Below are 26,128 nucleotides of genomic sequence, written 5' to 3'. Positions count from 1 at the left end.
GGCTTTACAACAATAGAAATTATAAATAATACAACTTGATACATACATATAGCCACCCTGAGGGGTTAACACATAACTCACATCCAACCGAAACTGTTAGATTAAGAACATCACACCATGGAACTATATACAATGGGCTGAATTATAAACTTGGATCTCAAACTGTGGTCAAGCCCCATACACAATTTCGTTTATGGAATTGCAATTTGCATCATTTTACCAGCCTACACTGGCTATTAAAAAACAATCCTATAAAAGCTAGAATTACTGCAGTGTCAGTCACTGCATGACGTACACTGCAGGAGTTTTTTTAAGGAAGACCTACAAAAAGCTAAAACTCATTACAGATTTGCTCTGCATCAACCACTGAACTCTTCAACTCCCCTTCCAATAACACAAGAGAAGACTCTACACATGGACATCACCAGATGGTCAACACCGAAATCAGACTGATTATATTCTTTGCAGCCAAGATGGAGAAGGCTCTATACAGTCAACAAAAACAAGACCAGGAGCTGACTGTGGCTCAGATCATGAACTCCTTATTGCCAAATACAGACTTAAATTGAAGAAAGTAGGGAAAACCACCAGACCATTTAGTTCAGTTCAGTCACTCAGTCATATCCGACTCTTTGCGACTCCATGAATTGCAGCACGCCAGGCCTCCCTCTCCATCACCAACTCCCAGAGTTCACTCAGACTCACGTCCATCGAGTCAGTCATGCCATCTAGCCATCTCATCCTCTGTTGGAGTCTTTTTCAATGAGTCAACTCTTTGCATGAGGTGGCCAAAGCACTGGAGTTTCAGCTTTAGCATCATTCAAATCCCTTATGATTATACAGTGGAAGTGAGAAATAGATTTAAGGGACTAGATCTGATAGAGTGCCTGTTGAATTATGGACGGAGGTTCGTAACATTGTACAGGAGACAGGGATCAAGACCATCCCCATGGAAAAGAAATGCAAAAAAGCAAAATGGCTGTCTGAGGCCTGACAAATAGCTGTGAAAAGAAGAGAAGCGAAAAGCAAAGGAGAAAAGGAAAGATATAAGCATTTGAATGCGGAGTTCGAAAGAATAGCAAGAGATAAGACAGCCTTCCTCAGCGATCAATGCAAAGAAATAGAGGCAAACAGAATGGGAAAGACTAGAGATCTCTTCAAGAAAATTAGAGCTACCAAGGCAATATTTCATGCGAAGATGGGCTCGATAAAGGACAGAAATGGTCTGGACCTAACAGAAGCAGAAGATATTAAGAGGTGGCAAGAATACACTGAACTGTACAAAAAAGATTTTCACGATCAAGATAATCATGATGGTGTGATCACTCACCTAGAGCCAGACATCCTGGAATGTGAAGTGGGCCTTAGAAAGCATCACTACGAACAAAGCTAGTGGAGGTGATGAAATTCCAGTTGAGCTATTTCAAATCCTGAATGATGATGCTGTGAAAGTGCTGCACTCAATATGCCAGCAAATTTGGAAAACTCAGCAGTGGCCACAGGACTGGAAAAGGCCAGTTTTCATTCCAATCCCAAAGAAAGGCAATGCCAAAGAATGCTCAAACTACCACACAATTGCACTCATCTCACATGCTAGTAAAGTAATACTCAAAATTCTCCAAGCCAGGCTTCAGCAATTTGTGAACCGTGAACTTTCAGATGTTCAAGTTGGTTTTCGAAAAGACAGAGGAACCAGAGATCAAATTGCCATCTGCTGGATCATCGAAAAAGCAAGAGAATTCCTGAAAAAACATCTATTTCTGCTTTATTGACTATCTAAAGCCTTTGACTGTGTGGATCACAATAAACTGTGGAAAATTCTGAAAGAGATGGGAATACAGACCACCTGACCTGCCTCTTGAGAAATCTGTATGCAGGTCAGGAAGCAATTATTAGAACTGGACATGGAACAGACTGGTTCCAAATAAGAAAAGGAGTACGTCAAGGCTGTATATTGTCACCCTGCTTATTTAACTTATATGCAGAGTACATCATTAGAAATGCTGGGTTGGAAGAAGCACAAGCTGGAATCAAGACTGCTGGGAAAAATATCAATAACCTCAGATATGCAGAAGACACCACCCTTATGGCAGAAAGTGAAGAGGAACTAAAGAGCCTCTTGATGAAAGTGAAAGTGGAGAGTAGAAAAGTTGGCTTAAAGCTCAACATTCAGAAAACGAAGACCATGGAATCTGGTCCCATCTCTTCATGGGAAATAGATGGGGACACAGTGGAAACAGTGTCAGACTTTATTTTTGGGGGCTCCAAAATCACTGCAGATGGTGACTGCAGCCATGAAATTAAGACCAACCTAGATAGCATGTTGAAAAGCAGACATTGCCAACAAAGGTTAGTCTAGTCAAGGCTGTGGTTTTTCCAGTGGTCAAGTATGGATGTGAGTTAGACTGTGAAAAAAGCTGAGCGCTGAAGAATTGATGCTTTTGAACTGTGGTGTTGGAGAAGACTCTTGAGAGTCCCTTGGATTGCAAGGAGACCCAACCAGTCCATTCTGAAGATCAACCCTGGGATTTCTTTGGAAGGAATGATGCTAAAGCTGAAACTCCAGTACTTTGGCCACCTCATGCAAAGAGTTGACTCATTGGAAAAGACTCTGATGCTGGGAGGGATTGGGGGCACGAGGAGAAGGGGATGACAGAGGATGAGATGGCTGGATGGCATCACTGACTCGATGAACCTGAGTCTGAGTGAACTCCAGGAGTTGGTGATGGACAGGGAGGCCTGGCGTGCTGCGATTCTTGGGGTCGCAGAGTCGGACACGACTGAACAACTGAACTGAGCTGAAGCACTGAACTATATACAACCAATCTTGTCTCATGACTGCCCTCTGATATAGGTATCACTCCTCATTTCAGAGATGATAAAAACTGGCTTAGAAATCTCAACTCACTCGACTAGGTTCATACATCAAATAGACTGCAGAACTAGAATGTGAAGTGAGGCTATCGGACACCAAAGCATGTGTGTACTTTTCCAGAGCAGGCTGCCACGCAGTCTTCACCTTTACTGTGGAGCATCTACTGACTCCTGTCTTCGACCATCTAGCCAGCTGGATACTAAACACAAAAATTGTGTCCTACAAAAGGCAACTGCCCAAGCATGACAGCATCATTGAAGGACTTGCTTCTCCATTTTATTTGATTAGAATGGGCTTTATGTAATGCATTTTGCATGCTAACCTCACTTCTGGCTTAATTTTTTCTAACATTCTATCTTTATTTTTTCACCTCCTATAATAAAGCAAGAAAAGCATACCACATGCTGCTTTAGGTAACACAAAAAAATGTATTAAGACAGTCCTAAAGCTTTGCTAAATGAAGAAACTACTGTGTAATCACTTTTATAGTTAAAATCCCAATTATCATCATTCTAGAACAAGTACATAAGCTCCAGTATTTCCCAGTTACAGACCTCTGGTTACCTTGGCTGCTTTTCAGAAAGTAAAAGAAATCTTAACATACAGATAAACAATGAGCATCTGAGGACATGGAAAACGTAAAACAGGGCTCAGTGGCATGTCTTTAAGCTAAGAAGCCAGACAATACCACGGACAATCAAGAGAAACTGCAATGGACTCAAGGACAAGCAGAGAGGAAAAAACTAGGTATCGAGGCAAATCACACTTTGTTGACTGGATTAATGCAGTCATCAGGTGGGAATGGGGTTAGGGGCCTGCTGGAAGTGAAAAAGAAATGAAACAGGTTAAGACATTTACATTTACTGACACTGTCACCAAAATACGTTTAGAGTAAGGATCAGCAAACTTCTACAAAGGTCCCGATAGCATTACCTTACACTTTGTATGCCTGTCTTAGTCACACTAGTCAACTGTCATTATAGAACACACACCAAAGAGGAAAAAAAAAAAGACGTGAACAAATGGGCAAGTCCACGTTTTAATAAAACTTTACAGCAATTACAAAACAGAACGCGTGCCAAATATGACCTATGAGGTATAGTTTGCTGCCCTGACAAGAGGTTCAGTAGGCACGAGGAAACATGGATCTGAAACACAAGAGGAAGGTCGTGGCTAAGGACAGAGATTTGGAAGCTACTGTCACAAAGTGACACTACGCATGACCTAAGAATAGTAAAGATGGAAGATATGAACATTTAAAGACAGAATTCTTATAAAATAGCAACACTTGAAAAAAGCATGAAGAGAAGGTAAAGAATGATTTTCTGAAAGGAGAAAAAATGTGCAAAATGGGAATTATGAAAAACAAACATTCTTAAAATCAGAACAAGTGCTGAAAGAAACTTTTTATAACAATATAAAGATGAATCTGGGAAATGTTCTCAATTTAAAAAAACTGCAAAGTTAAATTCAATCTGAGGCTTCAAAACAAAACTCGGTCCTGTTATCAGTGCTGATTCAAGCTTTTTAAATGTTTATAGGCCTAAAACAGATTTAACAACTTAATGCTTATCCTTTGGAAGAAGTTCAATCTAGAGAACTATTTTACTTCTATTTTAAAACAATACTGGCTCATTAGAAGAAAATAAAACAGTATCGATCATAAAAATATCATGAGGACCAAAACTGAAAAACTTGCTAAGCGGCATTCTGTAGAACACAACTACAACGTTGAAGATGATCCTTTTATGTACATTAGAACAGTCTGGGTTTGGAATGCATAGAGACTAAGGGCCATCTGGTGAGTGCTAAAGAAAAGGGATTCCCAAGTCGCTTAGTGGTAGAGAATCTACCTGGCCACGAGATGCAGGTTCGATCCCTGGTTTTGGAAGACCCCTGGAGTAGGAAATGGGAACCCACTGCAGTATTCTTGCCTGGGAAATCCCACAGACAGAGGGGCCTGGCTGGCTTCAGCCCAGACTTGCAAAGGGCTGGACATGACTTAGCAACTAAACAACAACAAAAAGGAAACTGCTTTTTTTGCACATATCAAAAAAATTGTACTATGCAAAGATAAGACTACAATTTACACTGGGAAACTGTGAACGCAAAAATTACAAGCAAGCAAGGAAGGAAGCCAGTCCTCCAACAAGGCATACATTCATATAATCACTAGAATATAAAAGTTTTATATGTTATGACATGTAAAACTGAACTTTCCAAGATTATTAAATGAGAAAGCAATGCTGAACAATCTGGGTCCAAAAAAAAGGCACACGTACCTGGTGTATGCACTGAAAATTCTTAGACATATATAAGAAATTTGAGTGGTACCTTGAAAAAGAAAAGTAGGATTGAAGAAGGTAGGAAATTGTCACCTTCTGCAGAAAGACTACCTTTCTGTAGTCAAAATAGGTTATGTGTTATGTCTGGTCAAACACTGAAAAAAAAAAAAACAGGCTGAACGGAGAACTGTTATCTACAAAACCATATCAAAGCAGACACAATCACACTGAAAATGCTTCAACAAATTCAAAAGTATGCTAAAATAACGAAGCTTTTAAAAGCAAAATTTCATAACTGAAAAAGAGCCACATCCACAAAACTACTTGGACAGTCATACAGATTTCAGCAATGTAAAGCAGAAGTCTTGCAAAAGCTGTAATTTACACATGAGGGTTTGGTCGAGTCCTCCTACGTAGTGTGATCCATTTAGACTTGCTGTAAGTTAGTGTTGAAAGGGTGTTTTACATTTACCTCTAGACTAATCCCTAGTAACAGAAACTGTAGTTCTTTTACAATAATACAAGCTATTTGCAGAAACCACGGAAATATAGAGTTATTTTTAATAGATACCTGCTTTTAAAAGTTTAGAGCAGGGACCAGTCTATTTTGTTTTCTTCTGTACATCCAGCATCTACAGCACAATAAACTGAGGTACTCAAAATGCATTTTTTGGAGACAAAGTAGGGACATAACTTCTGTGCAAGACTATTAAGAATTTATAAGCTCAGAAGTAAAAGGGGGCAAGATTAAAAACATGGAATCTGGTTCCTGTGAATTGGGAAAGGCATAGCACATTTCATCTCACACCCAGTTTCAGTTTTTTTGCTTCTGGCAGTAAAATAATCACATGAATATTAAAACATGAAACTATCCAAGGTGTTAGGATGACTACCTCATGTCTACTTTGAAATTTACAGTAAGCAAGATATAAAAGTATTATTGAAAGATGCTACAGACTGGGCCTGAAATGAAAAGTAGAGATAACAAGCTGGTTGTTTTTAGTGACTGATGGGCAAATGAGCTGATCCTGGCTACTGAAGACAACCTAAGAGTGGTGTCTCTCCAACTGTATGTGATAGAGGAGCAGGTTTAAACCCCAAAATGCACACTCCTGTCACAAATATACTTTATATATATATATATATATCTCACATACTTCTTCCCGAGTGGTGCTAGAGGTGAGGAACCCACTTGCCAATGCAGGAGACATGAGACATAGGCGTGATTCGTGGGTCGGAAGACCCCCTGGAGGAGGGCATGGCAACCCACTTCCAGTCAGTCTTCTTGCTTGGAGAATTCCACAGACAGAGGAGCCTGGTAGGCTACAGTCAGATACAACTGAAGCAACTTCCACACACACAATGTCACAGCAATAGCTGATTTCTGTAGACGTTTCTAGATACTCAGTTTCTATACTGGTCTAGAGAGACACCTGCTAGCACTACCTAGGGTTTTGTTTCTTAACGTCAGTTGGATCTGAAACCTTCCATTTATCCGGGTCTAACTCTTGAGTGAGAAAATTCAGGTCTTTTTCCCTTCTACTCAGTAAATGAAGACAATCCAATCCAACAATTAGATAAAAAGTAGCACAGAGACTTGTCATTAACTTGTTTTAATTTTAAAATGTAAAACATCACATTATCACACTGCCTTAGTAAATTAAAATTATCCTTTTGAATGCAAACTTCAGCATTTAAGAATCTCAACTTGAAAGCTTCACTTTATTTTGCCATTTATCTTAGAAGATAACAGGACACAGATACTTAAAACCGGATATGAAAATATTCACTTGATCTATGTATCTCTAAACTCCTGTACCTTTGTTTCCATGTTCTCAGGAAAAAAAGCCAAATGATTAACTGAGTGTGAACAGAGTACCCTCAGGGGATTCCCTATCTCTTATACGTTTCATTATCAAAGGAAGTAAAATTTAAAATGTTCTGACCTATATACACTGACTACAATCTGGTACAATTTACTGTAGCCCATGAGGTAGGCTCCACACCTCTGAGACTGTTTCATGTGCTTTACAGAATTTCTGGAACAAAATTTCTAGGACTCAAATCCATACTAAGTGACTTAAATCCTCACTGTTTCTGTTTCTTCATCTGTAAAAAGGGGATAAGAGCACCTACATCGAAGGATTATTGTGCAGGTTAAAGTGCATGTGAAGTGCTTAGAATACTGCCTGGCATACAGTAAGTACTAAGTAAGGATTTTAACTTTTTGATTCGTTCATAGTATAACTCAAATCCTTCTGAAGAACTAGAATTTTAACAATTAAATTGGTTAAATGAAATATGGCATATCCTTATGATGAAATACTAATTATCCATTAAAGGTTATTTTATTAATCTATTATGAAAATATATTTAAGCTATAATATCCTGTTGAACAGAAAGGAAAAAGTAAATTAGAAAATCATGTACAATCTAATCTTATATTTAGAAAAGATGCTAATAGTTATAAATATTTGCAAGTTATTGTGATATTTAAGTGATATTTGCCAAAGACACTCAGAATCATTCCACACACACTGGAAAAAAAGACTTAAAACCAATTGTGATTCTCAGCTGATAATAAGGAGGATAATAAAATGCCATAAATTAGGATTCTTAACAATTTAGAACTGTGTACATTTAATGCATTATTTCTCGACTCTCATAGGCTGATACTTCTTAAAATGGACTGCATGCTAGAATTAATAAAGCACTGATTTCTGATGCATTCCTCCAATGCCACCCACTGCCAACATACTAATACTACCACTGTTACTTTTAAGCAAGCTCTTGAAGTGCTCACAAACTACATATACCAAAAGACAATAAGTCACCTTAACCAATCACCCAAATTTAAACAAGATATTATTAGGTACATATATTGAGATTATAAATATAAAAGACACAGTATTTATAGAATACTGAACAAGGGGTGTTTGTGGTATTGAGAATACTCAGATGGTAGCTTGTGGTACCCTTTAAACTGTTTTAAATTCTTCAATAAAATCAGTATTATTAATTTCACGTTTATTTTACACAGGATTTTTGTCAAACTTACCAGTTTTAAATGATTAATTCATAATCACCATCTAGAGACAAAATTTCCTCTCAACTAATGGTTATTCTACCTACAGTTCAGCTCACTCTGTCTACAATAGTTATATTTCATTTTATCGAATCTGAAATATACAATTATGCATTACAAACAAGCTGTTTTCAAATTTGCTTAAAGAGTAGATCAAGTTTTCAATTTTACATAAAGCCATACACCAGTTTATCATTAAAAATATGAGTCTTCATAACCTGTTTATTCCAATTCTCTTTAGACAGCAACACTAACAAAATTCTTAATGCATACACCCCCATCACCTACAAGTCTTTCCCTATGTTATTATTTTGACACTTAAAGAAGAACATCTTAACAACCAAGTTTTGTAACTACTATCCCTACCAATCAAATGGTGATGCATCAAGGTTCCAATTTTCATGAGTTTTAAGATATTAAGAGTACATTATTTACCTAAGCCTAAAGGACTGCGCCTTATTAAAAAAAAAAAAGCCACATCAATTTAATTTCATATATATGATGCTACCTATTCAATTTATTAAAAATTAAAATAAACAAAATAACCAAACTAATGCTCCAAACTTATGCTATTCATGTGGAAGACACTACAAGAGAAGACACAATAGAGACTGCCTTGCAATAAGAAATACAAATTCCTTCTACATAGATGGAGAAATAAAAGGACAATTCTAGTTGTCTAAAAGACAATTCACTGTACACATTTTATTTACAGTTTTGTACACTGTCTCAATATGAATGGGACCGCTTTTCTACTTGAGCCAATTTTTTAACCAAAGCAAAATAACCTAAGTAATACAAAGTGTTAAAATACAGCATAAAGATACAAAAACAGATATACTAATTCTAATTAGGAATGTAATTATGATGTTACATTTTTTATAATCCACAATTAAGTTTAGGAAATCACACAAACATAGATCACTGATTTGAATGAAATGCATAAATTTGTAGCAAAGCATTGTAGTTTTAAGTTAAAAAAAAAAATTACCAAAGAATGCACAAAATTAATGTTTATTCCACCTTTGTGTCATATTCCTGGATCCTTCACCAATGTTACATGAGAAAGAAAAACTAAAGCAAAACAAATGAAAAACTGAAATCAGAATCACTAATGTTATCAAATAGGGAAACAAATAAATTAAAATCTAGCAGCCATCAGCAAGAAGTACAGCACAGATAATGCTGTAAAAAGAATCAAAGAAAATTGCCAGAAAACTGTATGCATCATACTCTTTCAAACCAGCAAAATATGCTCCTGCATACAATGGAACGTAAACAAAATCATTCTCTTGTAAGGTACAGAAATGCAAGTTCTTTTTTTTTAATATTGTAGATGGGTCAAATGTGTTTGTAATGGTTATTTCTATTAAGCTATTACAGACTGGGCCAGGAACACATTTATGGATTCTGGGGATGATGTGTACTGTAATTCTTTGATTGAGATAATGGACACTCTAGCCAAAAAAAAGAAAAAAGAAAATATGAACACAGAAGTACAAGACAAAGGCGAATGAGACTTCTCTTATATCTTAGCAACATTTAGATGGAAATCAAATTTAAATGCAGTCCACTCTGCTTTTGAAGAGGCTTTGGTTCAGCTCCCAAATCTCGATTGCTTGACGCAGTCTCCTATGAGAATACTCAGAAGGTGTCTTCTTAAACAACAAACCTATTTTTAGTGGTGGAGCCGCTCTTAGTAGCTGTGTCTGCATGGGACTGATAACCAATCACTATCTTTGGAGGAAGTCCTAACCTTTCCTTGTATACCCTCCTATAGGAAGAAAAAGAAAAGTAGCCATTAATTTTTATTCAAACATACACCCCAAATCCAGCAATACTATTCTTTACTAAAAAAAAAAAACCTGGAGCGTGAAATAAGAAACTGCACATTTTCCTTTTAACAAAATATACTCTTCCTTTTCACTACAATCTTGGTTAATCACTTAACCAATATTTGAGAATCTACTATGTACCAGGTACTGTGGTAAATGTTGCTAAATTTAATTATCAATAAATTAATAATAAGCAAAGCAGGGACAGTCCCTGGGGTTATGGTATTTATAGTTTAGAGTATTTGATTATTTCCAAACAAATAATCACAAATACATATGGTGGAGCTATATCACATGCAAAATTAATTTGTATATAATCAATTACATGCACATATTTTAATTTTTTGATCTAACATGCTTCAATTATATTGTACATATAAACTTTAGTATATATTTTATGTTACTGCAATTACATTTACCTTATCTATTACTGACAAGAAAGCACATTCAAAAATTAAACACTTCGAAGGCAATTTGTAATATTTTCAAATCATGTGATTCTATTTTAAGGACAAACATGATGAGTATCAAGGAGGGTAAGTACAGGGGCTGTAATATCATTAACAAGAAGGATCTAATCTCCTGGAAATCAAAGAAATCTCTCCTTTAAAATTTATGAGGTCAAAAGTATAATGCTAAGAGAATTAATTAAGCACATCTGAAGGCTGAGAAATAAAAATAAAGCTCAGTGGCTACAGCTAGCAAGAAAAGTAAATATGAGAGATAAGGCTGACAAGGTAAAACTGGGCACAGATCACCATATAATCTGAGAACATCATAAGTCAGGCTAGAAATCTGGTATCTGAGAATAGCAAAATTTTAAAATAAGCACCAAATGAAACAAAAATAAAGATATATATATATTTTCATGGAACTGAATCCTCCAGTATACTAGGAAAATTTATTCATACTGTATCCTCCAGAAGATTTCAGTACCTTCCCTAGAATAAGGTATTTAAAAATAATTTTGTGATAACTAAAATTACAATTAATATCAAGTTGACATTAGGATGCAATGTACCTTCAATTATACTTAATCACTAAAAATGCCAGAAAGCAAGAGCACTGAGCCATGAAGCTTAAACGGGCGGAAAAATATCCTTCCTTGAAAAACTGAAGTCAAATGTTTAAATAAAGATTTCAAAAATTGTTAACACTGACACAATTAAAAATCTTCCCAAGGAAAGAAATTCATATCTAATTCCTTTAATGCATTTTCAAAGAAATATGAGATCCTCACAATCGATAAGATTCAATGCTGACAAAAAGATCAGGAATATCATGACAATCAATTATCAATTTTCTCTTATAGAAACCCTCTGGAAAATGAAACCTGGAAAATCCCCACATCTTTTAATACAGAAAGGAATTATGTTCACAGAATTCATACTGTTGGAAAAATCAACATACAAAGGGGCAAATCAAACATATTGAGACCTATGACCTGTATACTTAATTTCAATATAAAATTTAAAGTTCAATTTTACTAACTTAAATTTAGTAAAAATTAACACTGACTGACATTTGAGGGGGAAAAAATGATAAGCAATTTTTGCAAATAGTAATATTTGCCAAAAAGTTTTAAAATATATACATGTAGGTTTTAAGCATGGACAAAACCAAGCTACTGTCACTTACATCTCAATGGAACTTTCATGTAAGTGTACACATATGTGGCAAAATACACATATACCATTTGCCAATATTCACCAACATATTGAGTATTATACATAAGCACTGTGGTTTTTAAAGTACATTAAGGAAAAGACACATTCTCATTTGATAAATAAAATGTGACGTGCTAAAACAGTGTTCCAGTGATTCTATACTCCATTGATAGGAAAAAGAAATTTTACAGAAATGAAAAAGGACGAACCAGACATAGAATATCAATACAGCTGTTCAAAGTTATAAAAGCGTTCATGAAAACAAGAAAAATAATGATCTACATAAACATATTTTTAAAAAAGTAGTTCTGCTTTTAGTTATCTATTTTAAAAGTAAAAAACAGCAAAACTTACCCTATATGTGTAACAGCTTCTCTGTTTTCACATTCAGTAGTCCATATTGCTATTTTATCACCTTTAGCTCTAACATTAACAACAGCTCCACATACATCATCACTGTAGTCATCAAAAGATTCTCCAATAAGGCACAGCAGCTTAAAAGAAAAAATTCAATTTCAAATTATATTCAACAGATTATAAACAGCTTCTTTAAGTTGCAAAATGTCTCATATATTTATATACAAAGCTAAGAAAGTTTTTAAAATGAAGGGTTTTATATATATACATATATATATATATATATATATATATATATATATATAATTGTCCTCCTGCCTTTAAAAAATTGTTAATTTGATTCTTTAATACCAAAAACATTAACAGTTTTGATAACTTTTCCAGTAAACTGGGCAACTGATGTCAGGGCACAAAAAAGGTGAATTATTATTAATATTCATTTGCTCTGCTGCTACACTTGCCAGTAAACAAGTTTTAATGGAATAAATGAAAAAGCTGCTCATGGATGAAATGCCTCCTGTTCCTGTTGCTTTTCGTGAACTTTCCCTAATTAAAAAATATATACATGGTAAATACATAACATAAAATTTACCATTTTAACCATTTTTAAGGTTTAATGACATTAAATATATTCAGTACCACCATCCGTCTCCACAACTTTTGTCATCTTGCAAAACTGAAATGACTTAATAAAGAGTTCTAAAATGGTATTTACTGATAATCTCTCCCCAAAAAAAATTAAGTTTTTCCTCAATAAAAGCCATTTACTGAAATATTTATTATTGCTCAATTTAGTAAGTGCTAACCAGGAACGTCCCTGGTGGTCCAGTGGTTAAGACTCCAAGCTTCCACGGCAGGGGGCTCAGGTTGGGTCCCTGGTCAGGGAACTAAGACTGTGCATGCCATATGGCACGCTTAATATGCTAACTACAGACCAGACTAGTGTTCAAGATACAAAAAGACTATAATCCCTGATCTTAAAACCCTGGGGTTTAAAACCTTTCACTAGAGAAAACATCTAGTATCTCAATTTAATAAATGTCGTGTGAAGCCAAAAGTTCCAAATTATATCACAACATATAAGCTGAATGATATCAAGCTACAATTTCACTATTTCCTTCACGAATCTAAAAAGTTTAGTACACAAAGCAATACTCTAAGAACTGTAAAAACTTGTATCATACAAAATGTGAAAGTTACCACAATTCTGAACTTAATGAAATGACAAGGATGACCTTATCGTGTAAAGTCAGCCAACTGCCAATCATTTTCTGGATTTGTAATATGTAGCAGGGCATTTTACTGTACTAGTATGTAAAAAGTATACAAGATTCATTCACATGGTAGAACAAAATTAAGTGCTGGTCTAGATTTCTAGAGTGGGTATCCTTATCTTCTCTTTGAGTAACCAACAAAAAAGGAACAAAGTTTTCTACCACTTTAATGGCAGAAGGTGAAGAGGAAGAGCCTCTTGATGAAGGTAAAAGAGGACAGTGAAAAAGCTGGCTTAAAGCTCAACATTCAGAAAAACGAAAATAATGATATCTGGTCCTATCACTTCATGGCAAACAGATGGGGAAAATGTGGGAAACAAGAGTCAGATTTCATTTTCTAGGGCTCCATCATCACTGTGGACGGTCACTGCAGCCACGAAATTAAAAGACACTTTCTCCTGGGAAACCTAGACAAACCTAGGCAAACCTAGACAACCTGACAAACCTAGACAAACCTAGACAACATATTAAAAAGCAGAGACATCACTTTGCGGACAAAGGTCCGTATAATCAAAGCTATAGTTTTTCCAGTGGTCATGTATGGATGTTAGAGGTGGACTATAAAGAAGGGTGAGCACCGAAGAATTGATGCTTTCCAACTGCAGTGCTGGAGAAGACTCTTGTGGTGCTGCAGAAGATTCTTGAAGAGAGTCCTGTGGACAGCAAGGAGATCATGCTAATCAATCCTAAAGGAAATCAACCCTGAATATTCACTGAAAGGACTGCTGCTGAGGCGCCAATACTTTGGATACATGCTGCAAAAAGCTGACTCATTATAGAAGACCCTGATGATGGGAAAAATTAAAGGCAAGAGGAGAAGAGGGCAACAGAGGATGAAATGGTTGGATGGTGTCACTGACTCAATGGACATGAGTTTGAACAAACTATGGGAGATAGTGAAGGACAGGGAAGCCTAGAGTGCTGTAGTTCATGGGGTCACAGAGTCAGAAACAACTTAGCAACTGAATAACAACAACAACTTGGAAGAAAAGTTATGACCAACCTAGACAGCATATTCAAGAGCAGAGACATTACTTTGCCGACTAAGGTCCATCTAGTCAAGGCTATGGTTTTTCCTGTGGTCATGTATGGATGTGCGAGTTGGACTGTGATGAAAGCTGAGTGCCGAAGAATTGATGCTTTTGAACTGTGGTGTTGGAGAAGACTCTTGAGAGTCCCTTGGACTGCAAGGAGATCCAACCAATCCATTCTGAAGATCAACCCTGGGCTTTCTTTGGAAGGAATGATGCTAAAGCTGAAACTCCAGTACTTTGGCCACCTCATGCAAAGAGCTGACTCATTGGAAAAGACCCTGATGCTGGGAGGGATTGGGAGCACAAGGAGAAGGGGATGACAGAGGATGAGATGGCTGGATGGTATCACTGACTCGATGGACATGAGTTTGAGTGAACTCCGGGAGTTGGTGATGGACAGGGAGGCCTGGCGTGCTGCGATTCATGGGGTCGCATACAGTCGGACGCGACTGAACTGAACAACAACAACAAAGTTTTAGTATTCAAAAACAGCTTTATAATTTTAAAACCTTACTGTCTCTAGCCAAAAACGATCGAGGTCACTTCGTCTCTGCTGTTTGTTCAGTGTAATAAGCCATCGTCCTCCTCGTTTGTTTTTCTCATCTTCCCACATAGGCTCAATACCATCCTACAAGGTTAGGGGTACAACAATATGAGACAATATTGTTAGTTTAACTTAAGATAATGACTAAAAACAGTAAGCAACAACCGTGTTAATTGTTTACTTTATACTCATAAAACTGTTATTGAGGTAGTGCGAAAGCACACAAAACTTAAAGCCAGAGGCATGGGATTGCAAAAACAGAGCCTTGACTAGGGCACTTAATAGCTATCAAATCTGGGGTTTGACTTAATTTGGAGGTTCTAAAGTAATATACTTTGGAGGTTCTGAGTAACAGACACCTTTTAGAAGCCATGCACATTTCTACATCTAAAAAATACATATGAAAGCTATACCACTTCAGAGAGCTAATGACTGTCCCACCCACTAACAGCTGACAAAACTCATATAAGTATCTCAAGGACGCACATACTCCTGACAAACTGCACTTCGGTCTACTCAAGTATATAAAGAAGAAATAAGAGTGGATAATCAAAGATCTCCTCAAAATCAATCACAGTATGTGTCCATACCGCCAAATTCTCACTTAATTTCAATTATTTATACTAAAAGAAGCCAAAATATACTTATGCTAAAATATGGTAAAGCTAATACAATTATTCTCCAAGCATCACAACATTAACTATTTCTAAGTTCATGGTAAGATTTTAATGAATACCTGAATGGTCCAGTCTTATAAAAAATATATGAAGTCACCAATTAAGCATACCTTAAAAAGTGAGTAGTCACAGCCAGGCATTAAATTACTAGACAACTGGATATGGTTGTACAGACTAGGTAAAAGAAAAGAACAATTATAAACATAGAAAATGTAGTGTAGAGTTTAGGTGTTTATATGTACATTCAGAGAATATGATAAAAATAAACAAGATAAAAACTCATTTACTTTTTTCCCACTATGGAGTCAATTTCTGAAACAGACCAAACAGATCTTAATAACAGTCAGCTTTAAGAATCAACATCTAATGATTTTTAGAAATATCTTCAGTGATTTTATCCTGACAATTTTGGTGCATTAGTTAACTTAATATATACATATTATTACAAGAAACTGAGAAGAGAGGTACCAGATGCCTTTAAGTAAATGAAAGAATCCAGGAGGCTAATAAGCCATTTTAAACACACAAAAAGACAAATCTAGAGAAAGTAAGACAAAACTCCCTGATCATCAGGATTGCATGACTAAACTAAGTCAACATTACTATTATCTGTGAAAGTACCAAAGAGCGGAAAAGATCAACAGTCCCCAAACACTACACACTATTACTAGTTTAAGTCAGCAAGCACAATAATCTTTGGGGGAACTTTTAAAGACAGAATAGTTCTACATCCTACTTCTTAGAATTTTAATTCCTTAAATACAGGCTGGAACCACAGAATGTGTATTTCTAAACTATTTCCCAAATAGCAATGTAACAGATTAACATTTGGGATGAATTAGGTATTCCACTAGCCTGAAGGCAGAATGCTAGATTGGATCCAAAGTGATGATCTTATACAACTAGCAATAATACCACACGGATGGTTATTTCCCTTATTAAGATTTTCTTACTGCTATTTTAACCCAGTCTGTGAGTATTTCAAGTAGAGTTTTAAGAAAGAGTCAAGGATTCTCTGGATGACATCTCACAGTTTAACAACAAATCCAATTTGAATGAGAGAGCATTAAGACAGCATACAGCTTGTTGGGTTATTCTATCTAGTAGTAACTCTTTCCAAACTAGATTATCACTGACAAGATTCCACTAGGCCAGAAGAGAGACATGGATACTAACAGTAACTACAGAATTAGAACCACCACTTCTATACAGTTAATGTCTAGTGTGGAAGGGACATTCTTCAATGGCGTTCAAAGTAGAAAAGACCAATGATTCTTTCTGCTGTCTTCTTTCTCCTTAATCATGCTCTAAGGTCTCTTACTAAGTTTACAATTAGAATCTGTTAATGGCACACTTAAATAGAATCCTAATGCTACAGACAAGACTAGATTAAAAAAAAAAAAAAAAAAAAAACCTCAATAGCTGTTTCATTAAATTTGTCCCCCAAAAGGGAGAAACTAAGTGACGAAGACAGAAAGCTTAAGGGTTTACCTTTCAATTATGGCATAAAAATCCACTCAGCAATAATATTGCTTACAACATACCTAAAAACTGTGGCGTCATGTTCTAATTAGAGGTCACTTAAATATATAATTATGTAAAACTGGTGACAGCCAAACAAACTTAGATAAATGCAAATCTTATTCACTGGGAGAATGGCTCAGAACTCTTGCTCTCCCCTCCTCCACAGGATACTGGAGACTATTATGCTTCATAAAACTCTTGAATAAATACAATTAGAGAAGAAAAACACTCAATGTTTTGATGAAGGGCAAAACAGAACCATAATTTAACTAGGCCTATGAATTACTAGGAGTTTCAAATGTAGTTCATTTTTTAAAAATGTTTTCACTAAATTAAAAAAAAAAACAAAACCCATAAGTTCAATTAAAAGCGACCAAAGTGATCTCAACATAGTTTTCTTACCAAAGTGATCTCAACATAGTTTTCTTACCAAAGTGATCTCAACATAGTTTTCTTTAATTATTCTATGCTTTGTTTTCAGTGATTCATATGCACACTAAATGCCTAATATGCTGGAAGTATACATATGTATAAAATTTTAAATCATAATTTATTAATTTACAATTTTCTAACCATAATCTATCTGTGTGATACACCCAAGTATTAACATTAAAACACAGGAATCACATCACTGATATGATCCAAAATACACGAACTGAACAAATTAGAATACTTAGATAACTGCTAGGTAACTTACAGCTCTTAAACATGTTTTTAATAAGCTGTATCTTTCATGTTCTCCAACAGTTTCTCCCTAAATATTTTTCAAGCAAATAAGACATAACTAAACTGTTTTAAAGAATCAATATTCTAAAACTTCTTGCACAGAACTTTATAGCTCTAAATTAAATTATATAGCTAAATCTGAAACAAAATCTCAAAAATATTTCAAGTATTCTTAAGTTTTATTTACAAAGTGCAATAAAATTATCTATCATCACAGATACTGTCATTCTTTGACAAACCCTGATTTATGAGCAGTTCAGCCTTTGAAATCTCAGAATCTTTATCACAGGAAATCCACAGTTTATACAAAAAAGAATCTGCAGAAATGCTAAGAAAAGCATTCTTTTCCTAAGAAAGCTCTGGAATAAAAATAGAGCAAATTTGCCTAGGTAACCAAGAAAGGGGACAAGGTCCTAAAAGTTGTCAGAAGTTCCAGTGACAATAAAGGATTCTCAATGAATGATATCTTAGGACAAGGAATAGAATAGGCAGAGCTAAATGATGACAAGATGGAAGCTTTCTAAAACTGTTGAGAAATAATCACCAATTCTAACAGTTGTGAAATGATGAACAAGCAAAAAAGTAAATATCAACTGTTCACCTTACCCTTCTTTTTGCGAATACAACTTAAAATAAAAATGTACACAATAAAACAAACATCCTAAAATGGTTACTTACGCCCAAAAGTCTTCAACAGTATCAAACTTAGAGATCAATCGAAGGTTTGCTTGCCAAGTTTTGCTTTTATCATTTTTAAAAAACCAGAGTGCCCATCTAAAAAACAGAAAGTCAGTGTCAACAGAAGTTTCACATCCATGTTCAAAGCAGCAGTGAGTTCACTTATTAATAAAAATGTTGTCTGAAGAGTTTTCAAGTAGACATATATTTTATAACTTCATGATTAATGCTTGATAATTTCAGACATATAAAATGAGATGCATTTCAACACCTACCTGGTAATTTGTATTTGCCAACCCGTGATCAAGGAAAAAAATATTTTGAAAAAGCAAAGGCAGAAAAACTACTAAACATACAGTATCAAGTACTGTACCCTGGATTTCTAAAACTAATTCAGTCTTTCCTGAAAAAATAAAAAAACAGAACTACCATTTGATCCAGCAATTTCACTTCTGGATATTATCTGAAAAAATGAAAATACTAACTTGAAAAAGATATATGAATTCCCATGATTAGTACAGCTTTACAAGAGCTTAAGATACAGAAGCAACTTAAATGTTCATCAAGGAGTGAAAAAAGAAAATATGTATGTATGTATGAATGTGTATATTCAATGGATTATTCAGTCATAAAAGAGAAGGAAATTTTGCTATTTCCAACATGGATGGACCATAGGACTTTGTAACAAGTTAAATAAATCACACACTGGACAGGAAAAGCAAATACTATATGATTTTGCTTATACATGAAATCTAAAAAAAACTTTAAAAAAGGAGAAAAACCCACCCCAAGCTCACTGATACAGAGAACAGACTGGTGGTTCCCAGAGGCAAAGGGGTGAGGAAATGCATGAAGGGGGTCAAGTGGAACAAACTTCCAGTTATAAAATAAATCATGGGGATGCAACGTACAACAGAGTAAATACAGTTCATAACACTGCACTGCAAATGTGAAAGTTGTGAAGAGCCTAAATCTTAAAAGCGCTCATTATAAGAAAATATATTATAAGTATGTATTGTGATAGATGTTGATTATGATCATTTCACAATACATACAAATACTGAATCACTGTGCTGTACATTTGAAATTGTTACACTTCAACTGAAAATAATAAAATTCCATTCCATTAAAAAAAAATTGCAGCCATTAAAGATTTATTCTAGAAAATGACTGGATGACTAAGCAAAAATATCTGTACAATAACGTTCTTAAATTTGGAAAACTGGAAACATCATAAGTGCCTATCAACAGTTCTAGAATGTGGTTTACGAATCCCCTTAGGCATCTTAAGACCCTTTCAGGAGCACTGATGAGTAAAAACTATTTCATAAAAGTCCTAAGATATTTTATTTTTCACTGTGTTAACATGTTCACTGATGATGCAAAAACAACAGTAAACCTAGCAGTGATGTACATAACAAGAATCATACAGTGGCACCCATGTCTACCATTTGTCACTGTTCCTGTATTATAATCAACTCTCAGAAGAGTAACTGCCAGTTTCTTGTAAGAATGCCACTGATGAAGCAGTAATAAAATACTTGTTTTATTAAATTTCAATCTGTGCACATGTTTTTTCTGCACAAAAAATACTTCTGCATACCAAAGACAATGCTTAGGCATTGAGTTGTGAGGAGAACTAGTCGCTTTCTCAAAGAACACCACTTTTACTTGGAAGAATAGGCTGATCAATCATGGTTACGTCTTGAAAAATGAACAGAGTGAGCATGTAGCTAAAATTTAAGCTTTCAGGAGAAAAATCAGAATTTTGGAAAGCCTGCAGGTGTCACTGAGCATGACAATTTAACAAAACTTGGGTATATTTCTGGGACATTTAGTAATGATAATGTTATTGTTTTGATATCATATAATAAAAAATGCCAATATTAAGGTCTACAGACTCACTGAACCAGTATTTTCTAAATGACCAGTGGTATTCATGAGTGAAGAAGGATATATATATTTCAAATGCAAGACAGATCAATGGATTTTAAAGCAACAGAGTAGAAAAAAGTTCTTAGATGTGGTTTCAGATTCTTTATTGCAACTAACCTGCAAGAAACCTAGTATCAAAGGAAGGAGATATTCATAATTATAAAAGGCCATTAAAATTTCTCCTTTTCCAACCATGGTATATTTGAGGTCATATTTTATCCTTAAACTTCCTCTGAAACAACGTATCTCCAAAGACTTGAAAATGCAGAACCAGCTATGAAAACCTAGCTGATTTCTATTAAGCCAGGCACTTGAACATATTTACAAAAACGCTGTTCTTCTCATTATGTATTTTTTATTTTGAATAAATTTTTTCCATAAAAATCATTTACATTAAAATGCAATGGGTTAAGTACATATGTAATTTTATATTTTTTGAGATTTTCTAATATAGCAAATGAAAATAGATGAAAATCTATATAACCTGTAAAACACTGTGGAATCCTCAATAATTTTTAAGAATGTAAAGGGGTCATGAGCCCAAAGAAGTGAGATTTAAATAATTACAATAAATAATTTTAAAAATATAATAAACATAATATATACATGCAAGAAGACTTCTAGGCCACTATTAAATGTGTTAATTGTGTGGGTTAAAAAAAAAAAAGGATAAATATGTGGGTAAAATTCTCTTAAGACTGACATGAAACCCAGAAACCATGGAGGAAAGTTGGCATTTGATTATATGAAAATAAAAAAACCTTTAAAATAACACAACTCTTTAGACAATGTTAAAAGACAAATGATTTGGAAGTGTATTTCAACCTAATCCCCCCTTGGATCGGTTAGCATCCCTAATGTACAATGCTTAGAAATAAACTTGAAAAGATAACCAAAAAGAAAATAACAGACAATAAGAACTGAACAGACTTCTCACAGGTAAAAACACAAATAAGCAATTGTCTTGAACAAAACTGTTTGAAACTTCAATAGAAGAAATGCACATTCAAAACAATAAGACATTGTTTTCGCAAATTAGGCTAGAACCAACCTGACAGGCAATTAAATTTAAAAGACTGACGGTACCAGTTGGCAAGGATGTAGAAATCAGTAAGTCTAAGCAGATAAAGGAGGATAATTTGGCAGTGTCTACAAAGGTAGATAATGAGCAGTCTTAAACCTAAGAACTCGGAAATTTTACCATATAGATATACCACTATATTCACACAAGTGCAAAAAGAAAAAAAAAAAAAGGATGCATACATTAGTACTGTTTGTAAATTTAAAAACTCTGCATACTCATTAATGTAAGCCTGATAAAATATGACTGTATATTCATTTAAAACAAAGCTGTGGATTAAAATAAAGACTTAATAGTATGGCAATCTGCAATCTGTATAGATTAAAAAAGTATATATATGTACATTGAAAGGTTTTGGAAAAATACAAACCAAATTTTTAACAGACTATTTTGGGGAGTGGAGCAAAACAAAATGAGGAAGAAGGTATCAGGGAAAAACAGAGAACTTAAAACTTTGTATACTTAGAGCCTCAATGATTTAATCGTTCTTATAATACGATAGTGGTTTTTATTTTAAAGAAAACATAATTCCTTACAAAATTATTTACAAAAAGTAAATAATGAAGAAATCACCAAAATCAGAACCAAAAATGTCTTAGAACAGTTTTCAATGTGATGTTATTTTACACAAGAAATAAGAAATTATAGAGAAATTAAAATCTTCACAGACTTCATTTTAGGATTTAATCAGTTTGTTCACTGATAAGGGCACCTTTCAGGAATCTCAGATTTCATCTTAAGCTATGACGGATATATGCCTTGATCTCCCACAATAACAGCAACATGAAGAACTGTGTTCACAGAGAGAAAACAGTGAGCTTTTTATATGATACCACTGAAAAGATGGGGGGAAAATACTTTAAAGGTTTTAGTACTGCTGCTAGGATGAACTGTATAAAACTGCCACTCATCAATTGTCCAACTTAGTATTAGTTTGGCACAATCTTTCCTGAGAAAGAATTTTTTCCTTTTATCAACTATTCGACCTTCGGTATTTCACACATTGGCTGACAATCCACAGTATCTAGAGAACTGACTTGTTCCTCCCTGGAGGGTACGCTGAATCACCCACCTTCTATGAAAAAACTACTAAAGCATATTTGGACTATTACTTCAGAAGGTCTACAATGATAATGAAGAAAAAAAAAGGACATAAAGGAACAACACACTTTTCAGATAAATGAAACCTAATTATAGACTTATAGGGTCTGGGAGAGGGGGAATGAAAGGAATTACAGATCCTTGAAAGTTAATTTATCTAATTTACTTTCCTCCAGATTCTTACAATGTTTCTAAGTGTTCCCACCATCAGCTCTCAGTGAATTAAAGTTAAGTTTTATCAGATAAACAAGAAAGATAATTAAGTAAAAGCACATACTGGGAAGTGGTAGGGTGGAGATAGGAAAAAGCATATACTGAAGTATTAAACTACTACATTGCAACTATGAAAACTTAACTCATCCTAAACTCTCTTTTCCTCTTCTAAACTTCTCTTAAAATACAAACCAACCAATATCCAGACTCCACATACCCTAGGTTCTTTCTTCTTCACAGACCATCTCAACTTTATCCTTCAAATTGTCTATTCCTGCTCTATACATTTGTATATTTCTATTCACTCTTCAAACTACACCAATCTTTTTCTATCATCTACTCTACTAACTTTCTCCAGTGTTAGCAAAGACTTATTGTTCAATCCAATGAATATTTGACCTTTTTGGGGCATATATGCTGTACCTTGTCCTTAAACCATTTTCTTGGTTTCCATGACTAACACTCTGCCCTAGTTTATGCAGTATATATGTCTATACTCTTCCACAGGCATTCTTAAAAAATTTTATTAAAGTACAGTTGATTTACAATGTTATGGTAATTTCTGCTGTACAGCAAAGTGACTTAGCTATACATCTGTATATATATTTTCATATTCTTCTCCATTATGGTTTATCATAGGATATTAACTATATAGTCCTCTGGGCTATACAGTAGGACCTTGTTGTTTATCCACTCTCTCTATATAATAATTTGCATCTGTTAACTCCAAACTACCAGTTCATCCCTGCCCAACCCCCTCTCTCTTTGCACCACGTCTGTTATCTTCATAGCCATTCTTACCCAAAAAAAATCCCCATGTGCTAATATTCCAAGCCTCTGTTGTGAGTCAGATTCACTTAAGAGAACTCATTTACTCCTATGGTTTCAACTACCATTCAAAGTTACACTTCCTGAGCGCAAGATTCACACATAAAACTGCTTGCCAGATGTGGGTCATCAAAGTGAAAATGGAATCCTCAACCTAACATACCTAAAACCAGTCTATTCTAACCTTCCCCTCCAAACCTGTCCCATTCACCATTTATGTTGTTGCCCAAGTCAAAAAATCTATGTGTCAGAAAGCTTACCTGTTCTGTAAAGGATGTTTAATATAGTGTTCTGGGTTAGCAACCTCCTGATTGGATTCTGTTTTCTCTTCTTCTGTAGGCGGGGGATTTGGAGTAGGGGTGGTTTCCTAGTGGAAAATAATTAAACATTATAAACTTCTTAACATGAAGAAATAACATTAAGAAATTTATTTGTACATTTTTATTGAAATATAGTTAATTTACAATGTTGTGAAAACTTAATCTCTATGACAGCAATACTCTAAATAAATCTTAACCAATACTGTCCATAACATTTTTTTTAAAGAATGAATTATAGGAGAAGCATTTGATAAAGTAGACCACTAGCCAAACTCTAAGAAAAGCACTAGACTCTTCTAGCATCTCTTCATTAAGAGCAAAATGTTTCTCAAATTTAAAATATATATTGTTATCTTCCAATTACAAATTTAACATAAGATTGTTAGACACCATGGAAAATAGGAGAATGAAGTATCTTTAACATCCCATTAAAGTGCTGTGCATGGCAGGGGTGGTTAGTGGGAAGGGCCAGTTCAACTAAAGTTTGGAGAGCATAATTAACTATATTACATGACACACAAAAAATCTTTATAAAATGAGTAAGGCAATACTACACAGATCCTTGCCTTCATGTCACACTGTTATGATATATGGTAACTTTATAAAGTTGAGCAACTTCTGTCATTTTCAAACGATCCTAAGGAAAAAAGCTGGACACCAGCTTGAATTGAAATCTTCTAAATCGGGAAAGGTGTACATCAAGGCTGTATATTGCCATCTTGCTTATTTAACTTATATGCAGAGTACATCATGAGAAACACCAGGCTGGATAAGTACAGCTGGAATCAAGATTGCTGGGAGAAATATCAGTAACTTCAGATATGCAGATGACACCACCCTTATGGCAGAAAGTGAAGAACTAAAGAGCCTCTTGATGAAAGTGAAAGAGGAGAGTTTAAAAGTTGGCTTGAAACTCAACATTCAGAAAAATAAGGTCATGGCATCCAGTCCCATCACTTCATGGCAAACAGATGTGGAAACAGCAAGAGACTTTATTTTTCTGGGCTCCAAAATCACTGCAGATGGTAACTGCAGCCATGAAATTAAAAGATGCTTGCTCCTTGAAAGAGAAGTTATGACCAACCTACACAGCATATTAAAAAGCAAAGACATTCCTTTGCCAACAAAGGTCCGTCTAGTCAAGGCTATCGTTTTTCCAGTGGTCATGGATGTGAGAGTTGGACTATAAAGAAAGCTGAGCGCCAAAGAATTGATGCTTTTGAACTGCTGGAGAAGACTTGAGAGTCCCTTGGACTGCAAGGAGATCCAACCAGTCCATCCTAAAGGAGATCAGTCCTGAATATTCACTGGAAGGACTGATGCTGAAGCTGAAACTCCAATACTTTGGCCACCTGATGTGGAGAACTGACTCATTTGAAAAGACCCTAATGCTGGGAAAGGTTGAAGGCGGGAGAAGGGGATGACAGAGGATGAAATGGTTGGATGGCATCACCGACTCAATGGACATGAGTCTGAGTAGACTCCGGGAGTTGGTGATGGACAGAGGCCTGGCGTGCTGCAGTCCATGGGGTCGCAAAAAGTTGGACACAACTGAGCTACTGAACTGAACTGAAACACAGTTATCATCATCATTTAAAAATGTCATGGAAAAATGGAGCCTGAGAATAATGCATATTCCCCACATTAACCTATGCAACTCTTCACCCTACTGTAAATTGGCACCAACAAAAAGATTGCTAAGAAAAGGGACCAGAAGCTGAAACAAGTTGATACAAAAGAAGAGGGCACTGCAACAAGTGTCTGAATATCAGATTTAAACTGAACCAGAAAAACAATAAAGATACATATTCACATTAACATTTTCTAAATCAGAGATGTATGATCTAAAAGATTTCAAAGCAGACAGATGATACATATTTTACAAAATAAAATTCATTTTTCCAATCAAAAAGACACCTCCAGGAACTACTTTTTACTAGCCTATGAAGTTACTCATAGCAAGGGCTTTATCTCGATTCTGCTCACAATTGTAATGCCAATGATGACAATGCTACACCTAACAGAAACTTACTGGCTTGATTCCTTAAATTTTAAATGTTTACAGAGTAGTTAAGGCCCTAAAATTTAC

At 35.0% G+C, this 26,128-nt stretch overlaps 1 protein-coding gene across 1 annotated transcript in view; it reads right to left on the bottom strand.

The window, feature by feature from the left end:
• Positions 1-6,757: 6,757 nt before the first annotated feature.
• The window catches only part of EIF4E (eukaryotic translation initiation factor 4E), a 41,322-nt gene continuing 21,951 nt past the window's right edge, over positions 6,758-26,128 (bottom strand). The window contains exons 2-7 of the mRNA XM_004009683.6: positions 23,980-24,086; positions 18,562-18,657; positions 15,744-15,807; positions 14,927-15,040; positions 12,102-12,241; positions 6,758-10,019 (exon numbers count right to left, since the gene is read on the bottom strand). Of these exons, the coding sequence (XP_004009732.1) occupies positions 9,905-10,019; positions 12,102-12,241; positions 14,927-15,040; positions 15,744-15,807; positions 18,562-18,657; positions 23,980-24,086 (636 nt within the window). The 3' untranslated portion in view covers positions 6,758-9,904. The remainder of the gene's footprint in view (positions 10,020-12,101; positions 12,242-14,926; positions 15,041-15,743; positions 15,808-18,561; positions 18,658-23,979; positions 24,087-26,128) is intronic.

This window comes from Ovis aries, chromosome 6, assembly GCF_016772045.2.
Source record: "Ovis aries strain OAR_USU_Benz2616 breed Rambouillet chromosome 6, ARS-UI_Ramb_v3.0, whole genome shotgun sequence".
In the NCBI taxonomy this organism is placed as follows: domain Eukaryota; kingdom Metazoa; phylum Chordata; class Mammalia; order Artiodactyla; family Bovidae; genus Ovis; species Ovis aries.
Note: the sequence above shows the minus strand (reverse complement) of the source record. Positions and strands in the feature narration are given on the sequence as shown.